Source organism: Histoplasma capsulatum, genomic scaffold (assembly GCF_000149585.1).
Source record: "Histoplasma capsulatum NAm1 scaffold_10 genomic scaffold, whole genome shotgun sequence".
NCBI classification, from domain to species: Eukaryota; Fungi; Ascomycota; class Eurotiomycetes; order Onygenales; family Ajellomycetaceae; genus Histoplasma; species Histoplasma mississippiense.
In genome coordinates, this window is record NW_001813973.1 from 832807 (window position 1) to 841124 (window position 8318).

Sequence of the window (8318 nt, forward strand, 5' to 3'; positions counted from 1 at the left end):
GAGCTTGGGAAGTCTGGAAGCTTGTGTATTGTGTATTGTGTATTGTTCCCAAATGCTTGAAACCACTGCTTACTAAGGCGGTTTTCGGCTTGTTATCTACTCATCCTCATCTTCTCCTTCTCTCCAGTTCTTTACTACCACTACTCTCATCTCTCCTTTTCGTCAATCAACCAATGAGGCCAGTATTGCTATCAGATTCTCAAAGGCTAACTAAAGAGAGCCGAGCCTCCCCCTCTTTCCGCCTCTAATATAACTAACTTATGTAGTTAACGAGTTACGATGAAAAAGTTCCTGCTGATGTAACGTTGCTCCCTGCCAACCCTCGCGCGCGCGAGTTGTGTGCAACCCTGCTGTGTGACCGCTCGTCGCTGGTCAGTCAAGTCGCCCTTTTTAATTTCGGCGATTGACGCTGACCTCGCCAGAGTGGCCACTCCCACTGCACTTGCACTCTTTTCTTCTCTGCGCATGGACGATGTGCGTGCTTGGCGTGGAGTGGTGGTGGTTGGGGAAGCATGGGGAAGCTTACAGGAGTTCGTTAAATCTAACATCTTTGTTTGGTTCATGGCTATGGATTTTCTTTTTTTCCTTTTTTTTCTTTTTCCTTTTTTTTCTTTTTCCTTTCTTCTGCTTTTTATTTTTATTGGCGGAATAGAAACCAAAAAAAAAACAAAAAGAGATATCTTCATAGAGTTTAATTAAACCAGGATTGAAGAATCAAATAAGCATCTCAAAGGAAGATCCAAGATCTCATCAGAACCCTATTCAACATCATCAACTGACAAGCACGATTAAACTTATGTCGAACCACCTACTCCTCATACCCCGGCGTCCTTCTCGGGGGAAGCTTCCGGGGTTCTTACCGTTATATTGACATCGAAGCTTTTAGGCTTTGATTTTATTGCTTCTTCCCCCAACTATTGTTCAGCAATACCATTATCAGCACGATGTAGACAACTTTCCTTCCTTTTCTTTTTCTTTCTTTTTTTTTTTTTTTTTTTCAAAATTTAAGTCGTCTTCATTAAGCCCTCTAGGGTATAATTTCAAAACAAATGTGAATGGATATGTTCTTGATGATGAAGTAGTAAAAATATAAAATCATAGTTATGGTAGTTTAGTTAACTAACTACCGACGACTTTGAATGCAGAGAAAATGAGAAGACAATATTTTTCTTAGAAATAGAGTGTTATATTTTCCCAGTAGTTAATTTACTTATATTCAACTTGCTTAGTTAGGCGTTGACAACTATCTATTTTCTGTAACTATTCAAACATACATCCTATCTTCTTTATATAGTTAGTTTGTTTATTGCTTTAATATCCAATGCCATTTTCTTTCTCATAAGGACCTGTGAGTTGACCGTAGTCTATAGTTCCATCGTTCCCCCTTTTTTATCTTCAGAGAATAAATTAGATTCAGAAGATTCTTGGCCAAAGGTTAATTAATACATACTATAGTTATACTAACTAATAGTTAACTATTAGTTAACTGTCCACTTATTCTCAAAGGTTTCCATACCAACCTTTCAGGGGGAGTTTTCATTGTGTATTTGAATGAATATAATATATGCACACCACCAAGGGTCCTTGCTATAAAGTAACTCCTCTGAGATTCCCCATTATTTTCAAAATTTTCTTTTCCTTTGAACCAAGCGAGCACACAAAGCCTGGCAGTGCCCGGTCATCGCCTGAGCTGTCAATACTGGAACTATCCAATAATCACTGCCTTCATTGATGGTTGGAGGTTATGCGGCTTCACGTCTAACTTTACAGGCCCTCAGCTCCTGGCACAAGATCGATTCTATCCTCACCAGGCTGCGGCTGGCGGTCTGTCTCGTCTCAAGACAGCAGCAACAGCAGCAGGAGGGGAAAGCAACATTCCCGATTTTAGCCCTCTTGAGACATTTTCCAACTGTGTCTCCCAGTTTCCACCCCGCCGGTTCGATGCCTCATATATATCTATATATCTTTGATAGCTTTTTCTTGTCTTATCTTATCTTAGTGGGTGGGTGATTCTCTCGTCTCACCTCGCCGACTATGTGGCACCCTCATGGACCGACCTAGAGAGATATGCGTCGTCGTCCTGGAGACAGGAAAATGCAACTTAGGCAAGGCATGGTTGGTGTGACAAACACCTTTTCTGACCCTCCGACAACCTTTCCCGAAAGCGGGTTTTCAATTGTCCTGGCTTGTCCAGATTACCAAAACCAAGGCCTTAACTCTTTTGGGGGCATATAGCCATGTAGCCATATATATATATTCGAATCTGGCTACCCGGGCGAAGCAAGCAAGCAAGGGCGTCCGTCTTCACCCGTTCATTTATGCCGCGATGAAAAGCCAAAAACCACACTCCTATTGCACATCCGTTCTGACATCACATGGAAATTTCTCTCCCGTTCTTATCTTTTTTCTGTGATCGGAATGCCAGCTCCAAGGTCAAGGTCGAAGCTAGAAGCATGGCTTCTCCTGAAATTCTGATTTTCTTGCTTGAAATACGCAGCAATTGGACTGGGAAACCCCCCCTTCAGAAGCAGGTTGTCGGTCCTTATCTGAAATTGCAACCCAGTGCAATGTGGACCAAGATATCAACCATATCATGACTTTGGCTCAACCTCAGCAAATGATACGGGCATATAAAGAGCTCGGAAGTGCGACAAAAGGCTTCGTCATGGGATGGAGTTAATTACCATATTGTCAATAGGGGCCTCGGGCCTGAGAGCGGAACTTCTGCTGCCCCTCCCCCCCCGCTTTTCCTCCTTTGGGATTATTTATTTATTTATTTGTTTATTCGATCCCTTCGTCATTCAATCACTATTCCAATTTGTCGATGATGGCATATCACTTGTTGGAATCATATTCGTGCGTTGTGACATGACCTACTATATATCTCCTCCTTCTGCTGCTTGTTTCTTGACCCTGTGAGCTCCTTCAGTGAGCTGGAGGTACATACAACAGCTGATTTCTCTTTCTTTCAACAATCGCTCATTTCATGTCAAATGCTGTTGGGTTCTCACTCACCTACCCACACACACACACTCCCCCAGAGACAGGGAATGTTAGAAAGGACTTTGCATGCCCTCCTCCCTCCCGCCGCTCTCTTCATCCAATCTCTGTTGACCTTATCACTTAAGGTTACAAGAGATTTTTTTTTTTTTTTTTTTTTTTTTTTTTTTTTTTTTTTTTAATCCCCAGTGTCTCAAATTTGCACGGAGATGATGGCCCATTTGCCAAGGCGGCAAGGCAGTGAGTGGGTGGGTTTGATATTCGCTCTACGAACTCAGTCAGAAAGCTGCTCATGGACATCTGGATTCTAATCGGAAGCTCTTGAGGCTGTTGCCTCTTCTACCAACACCATTGCACTCTTTTTTCTTTCTTTCTTTCTTTCTTTCTTTCTTTCTTTTCTTTCTTTTCTTTTCCTTTTTCTTTTTTTTTTGGCTCTCCTGCAGAAATCTCGCAAAGGGTGTTACTGTCCTCCGAACAGTGGTCGAATCAGACAAGCTGAAGAGAAAGAAGTCAAAACCTCAACGCATTTTCGTTATATCTATTTTAAACATCAACCACTTTTTATTTAGCCCCCTTCGTTTCCCGTCAACCTTTTTGGCCAACCAACGAGTAGCAACACCCGCGAGGTGCGGAGGGCGTTTATATGAGATGGAGGCGAGAGAGGCGAGAGAGGCGAGAGAGACTCGCACCATTTTCACCATCACCATGACATCAAGACACCGCAGATTTCTGCCAAAAAATGCCTGGTATATAACTAGTTGTTATGGTACGCGGCGGATTTCAGTTGAGAACGGTTTTTACCGTTCTTCTTTCCCCCCCTTGTCCTTTGTTTATTTTTGGAACACACAGGAATAGCCACCATGACCAAGCACTGTAAGCCGGAACTACGGAGTATGATACTGATACGAAGTAGTTTTACTGGACTGGACTTACGCTGTAGCTTTGAAACAGTTGGAGGGCACGAGCTCCAACTGGCTGAGTGGCTGGCAGTTTCGAAACATCTGGAGGCTAGGCTAGCCAAGCTTCCCAGCTCCTTTCTTCTGGAAAACGGCACGATGTGATCGGCGCAAGGAGAGGGTAAAATAAAAAAAAAAGAAATAAAAAACTCAGAAACGAAAGAGAGAAGGAGAAGAAGGAGAGGCGAAAGAAGCCATTTGTGTTTTCTTTTTTTTGGGGGGGTTTCGGTTTCGTTTCCCCCCACCCCAGCATCTACGCTCGGATGGGAGTTTGGAAAGAATATTCCCTTTTTCTTTTTTCTTTTTTTTTTTTTTTTTTTTTTTACCCATCCTTCTACATCCGCCAGTGGAATCAATCAAAGACTTTCATCCGACTTGCTTAGGGATGGAGCGGAGCGGCTTCTCTCCCTCCACAGACAGACTGCTGCTTGTTGCCCTTTTAAGTTTCATTTCTCAGTTCTGTCCTCTGTCCGGGAACCGCTCGCTTGCCCGGATCCATATTCACTATATTACTATTACCATTATTACTTATTACTGTTATTACAGGAAGCTAGAGAAAAAAAAAGGCACAAAAAAAAAGGGTCACCATTGCTGAAAGGCAGGGAGGGAGTTTTTTTCCCCTCTATTCTTTAGAAAAGTAATGACGTATATATATATATAACTAAAATACATCTTGATAAAAAATAAAAAAAATCCAAGGGTGGGCGGCGGGGGAAGTAAAAGTAAAGGAGGGCCCGCGGGAGTTCATTATGATATAAACACCCGTATAGTTAGTTAACACAAAACACAAATACCACCATAACATGCAAGCCCTGGACCGGATTCTCCGCTGTTGATGAAACATCGTCGTTCATTCATTGATTCACTGATCCATTCATTTTGCATTTTTTCATGGATTTTTTTTTTTTTTTTTTTTTTTTTTTAAATCTTTTCTCTGGTTTCAATTGGCCTGTTCGACAACAGGCTTTCATGTAACATATGGATAAGATAAAAATATTATATCATCTATCTTTACTCCGGGGAATCCAGAATAGAGGAGAGAAGAGGGGCGAGAAAGAAGGGATATCCGGAAGAGATTGAGCGTGCTTCTAAAATTTGAGCTCTTTTTGACTGGCTCGCCCCGGTGGTGAGGTGTTTTTGTACCCTATCAAAATCCAATTGCTTTGGAGTACTAAGATTTCATGAGCCTTGGGCACTTTGTACCGCAAAAATCTGACCAGGAGAAGGTGGTGGGATTGGGGGTGGTTAGGGTGGGGCCGTTAAGGGGGGCGGGAGGGGTGAGGTTTGGTGTTGTTGCTCTCCAAGTAGAAGGACGGACAATGTTTTTTTTTCTTCACCTCCTTGCTCATCGAATGTAGGTTGAGAGGAGCTTAGTAAGTTAGGGGCAGTAGTAGTAATACTTCTGTAGCGTGTATACGGATAAGTGATGTGTGTATATTTCTTATATACTGAATCTGATACTGGTTGTTGTCTTGTTGCGAAATCTAACCCAGAGGGTGTCCAAAAAGGGGGGAATGGGTGAGGGCTCAATTTCAGAAGCGGATATATAGAAGAAGGGAGGAACAAAACAATAACCATTAGCGCAAGGGACGAGAAAAGGAGGAGAGGGGGAAACCGTTAGATAAAATATACAAAGACAAATTCGAAGGGAGGTGAGGTAGAAAGGTCAACATTACAAAATATATACATAGGTATCCAGAATAAATAAATAAATAAGTAAAATAAAATGGGAAGAGAAATGGAGAAACAAAAAGATGTTTACAGTAGACGGGAAAGGAAAAAAGAAAAGAAAAAGAAAAGAAAAAGAAAATAAAAAAAGTCCTACTAAAGCAAAAGGACCCTAATACTTTTTTCCAACCCTTAGACAAAGGAAAAGGAAAAAAAAAACAGACATTATGTTTTCCTTCCCAAAGCAGAGAGAACGGGTGTGTGATGTCATTCTTTGTGAAACTTGTGGGAAATCCAAAGTAGATAGAATTGAGGGAAAGATAAGAATGCGTTCGTAGATATTCATTCCATGTCAAAAAGAAGATATATATAGCGTAAGAAGGGTTATATGCATGCAGATACGCCCTTTCAGCTCCCCTCGATGAAATATGTCCTACTACGACTCCTCGCGGCTATCGCCTTAGGATCGTCCGGTAAGTGCGTATGGTGCACAACGTGCGGTCGATAAACGGCGTCGACAGGGGCTTGCCAGTCATCCAGGCCAAGCGGGAAGTACTCGTAGAGAAGATCGGCGGTTTCACTGGGATTGAGGATCTGAGATGCTAAGAGGGGCGGCTGGAGTTGATGTTGCATTTGATTTAGGGTGGTTACGTTGCTTGACGAATTGTGATTGTGTGTTAGAGGTTGGCGCTTTGGTTGGGCTGTAGCGCTCTTTTGTAACTTCTCGGAGGGTGAGCCGTCGATGTCCCGCCATCTATGGATGCCCGCGTTTGTCGGCATGGACATGGCAGGGGGTGTGCAGTTGGAGTCGCCAGCGGAATTGGCAGGGCTGGAGTCCTCGTCAATGAACGAGAGGTTGATTGGGCGTCCCGTGACACTGATCCGTCGCCGCTTTTCGCGATGCTGATGGACGTCTGGACTGGAGTTCGCATATGAAGTGGCGGCATCATTTACAGCACCGTTGGTGAATGTGGGTGTGGGGAGAGGCGCGGAGGGAACAGTTGCAGTCTGTGTCCATTCCGGGTAGGACGATGATGGCAGCTGCTGCTTCCTAGCATCTTGATCCTGGGGAGATTTGCTCCGTTTCGTTCCTGTCCCCTGTTGGGAGGAAGGAGCCTCGATCGTCGCCGCGCGGTTGGCGTTTGCCTGGGCATGCTTTCGTGAGGATGCGGCACTTCCGCTAAGCGGAAGATCCTTACGCGACTGGAAATTTCTGGGGCTACGGCCGCGCACGATTACAGGCCCAGAATGAGCCTCGCAAATAGAAATCTTAGCACCTGTCGACAACGTTGCGACAATCTTCAATCTCACAACAAAATGTTGCTGCAATTCCTTCCTCCGGCCATTATTCGCAGTGGCGATACGGAACTGCAGCCGCTTCCAGGCAATGGAGAAAGTAGCAAAATCCGAGTCTATATCCTGACCTGCCATGATATCCAAAGGAATCGAAGGGGGCTCCTTTTCTGTCTTGTCTTCCGGCTGACCTGTGGCATTGGCTGCAGGCGTTTTCCAGGGAACAGAAATGATTTTCACGGGATTACCCTCGACTGATTCGGTTGCGGATACTGTGAGCTCCTGCGCAAGTATAGGGATCCGATCGCCCTGCTCTGTCATGATATATCTCATTGTACGTGGCAGTGTCACTGAGCCTGTGATTTGGAATAGATTCCGCCTGTAGCAAGTTAATTCAGCCATCGGGGGCGGACCACTTGGTTTGGTCGTGGGAGATGTGGTCCATGGCGATTCGGCAAGAAAAAACATGCCATGAAGCTGGGCGGCCATGGAGATGGAAGTTCGACGTAGCGAATAATCGAGCAAAGTAAAATTGTATATGGGTATAGAAAAGCTGAGCAGTTTGTGATTATGGTCGATGGAGGAGTCTTGTTGGGATTGCTGATCCGACGGAAGCGTTTCGAATGGGGCTATCATCTCAGGGAAAGGGTCGTCAAAGTGGGTATTGGAAAATCGTCGTAGAGAATGCGCAGGAATCTGAGGCTGCGCATAACCAATGTCGTCACCGCTACCCAAGTACAGAGTGGTCAGTCAAGGCGCCAGCAGGGATTGAAGATGGGGTTGTTCGTTAAGTGGGACAATACCTAACAAATGTTTCATGGTCGTACGCCGAATGGGAGTCTGGCATATCCAGAGAAGGCATGGCATTGAGGTAGTCCGTATTTTGCATATTGGCCATAGACAGCGGGCTGCCTAGGTAAGGGACGGCCATGGTGTCGAAGCTCTCCATCTTCGGGATATCGGAGAGGCGGGCTCGATGGGCGAGCTGCTGGCAGGCAAGTCGCAACGCAACAGTGTGAAGACCGCTGATGATTGTAGGAGTCGAGAAATCAGACCCGCATCCACAGCGGAATGGGAGGGAGATGCAAAAGAAAACAGAGGGAGGGGGGATGAAGGGAGAGAATAGGTGGCGGCAAGGGGAGGGGTGGAGAGGAGGTTTGCTGTGGGGATGGATGGAGCGATTTCTTCCCTGTCATGCAGCGGCTCTAGGGCAGGTTGATGTATGGTTCTCTGATAGTTGAAGGGGAGAGAGAGAGAGAGAGAGAGAGAGAGAGAGAGAGAGAGAGAGTGTGTGTGTGTGTGTATGGAGTCCAAGGCGAAAGAAGCGGAGACGGGGAAGTTGGATGTTGGATTCCAAGGCGGCCTGCAGGGAGATTGCTGAGGTTGGGGATGTTTCATTCC

General features: G+C 45.0%; 2 protein-coding genes across 2 annotated transcripts; one reads left to right on the forward strand and one right to left on the reverse strand.

The window, feature by feature from the left end:
- Positions 1–3860: 3860 nt before the first annotated feature.
- On the forward strand, positions 3861–4017 carry HCAG_08146 (predicted protein; the record flags this gene model as incomplete). The annotated part of the gene is made up of 2 exons (XM_001536987.1): positions 3861–3873; positions 3914–4017. 2 exons carry the CDS (start codon positions 3861–3863, stop codon positions 4015–4017), a joined length of 117 nt encoding a protein of 38 aa, XP_001537037.1.
- Positions 4018–6032: 2015 nt separating this feature from the next.
- HCAG_08147 (possible phosphate-non-repressible acid phosphatase precursor) lies at positions 6033–7848 on the reverse strand (the record flags this gene model as incomplete). Its single annotated transcript, XM_001536988.1, has 2 exons — positions 6033–7644; positions 7721–7848. 2 exons carry the CDS (start codon positions 7846–7848, stop codon positions 6033–6035), a joined length of 1740 nt encoding a protein of 579 aa, XP_001537038.1.
- Positions 7849–8318: the final 470 nt, after the last annotated feature.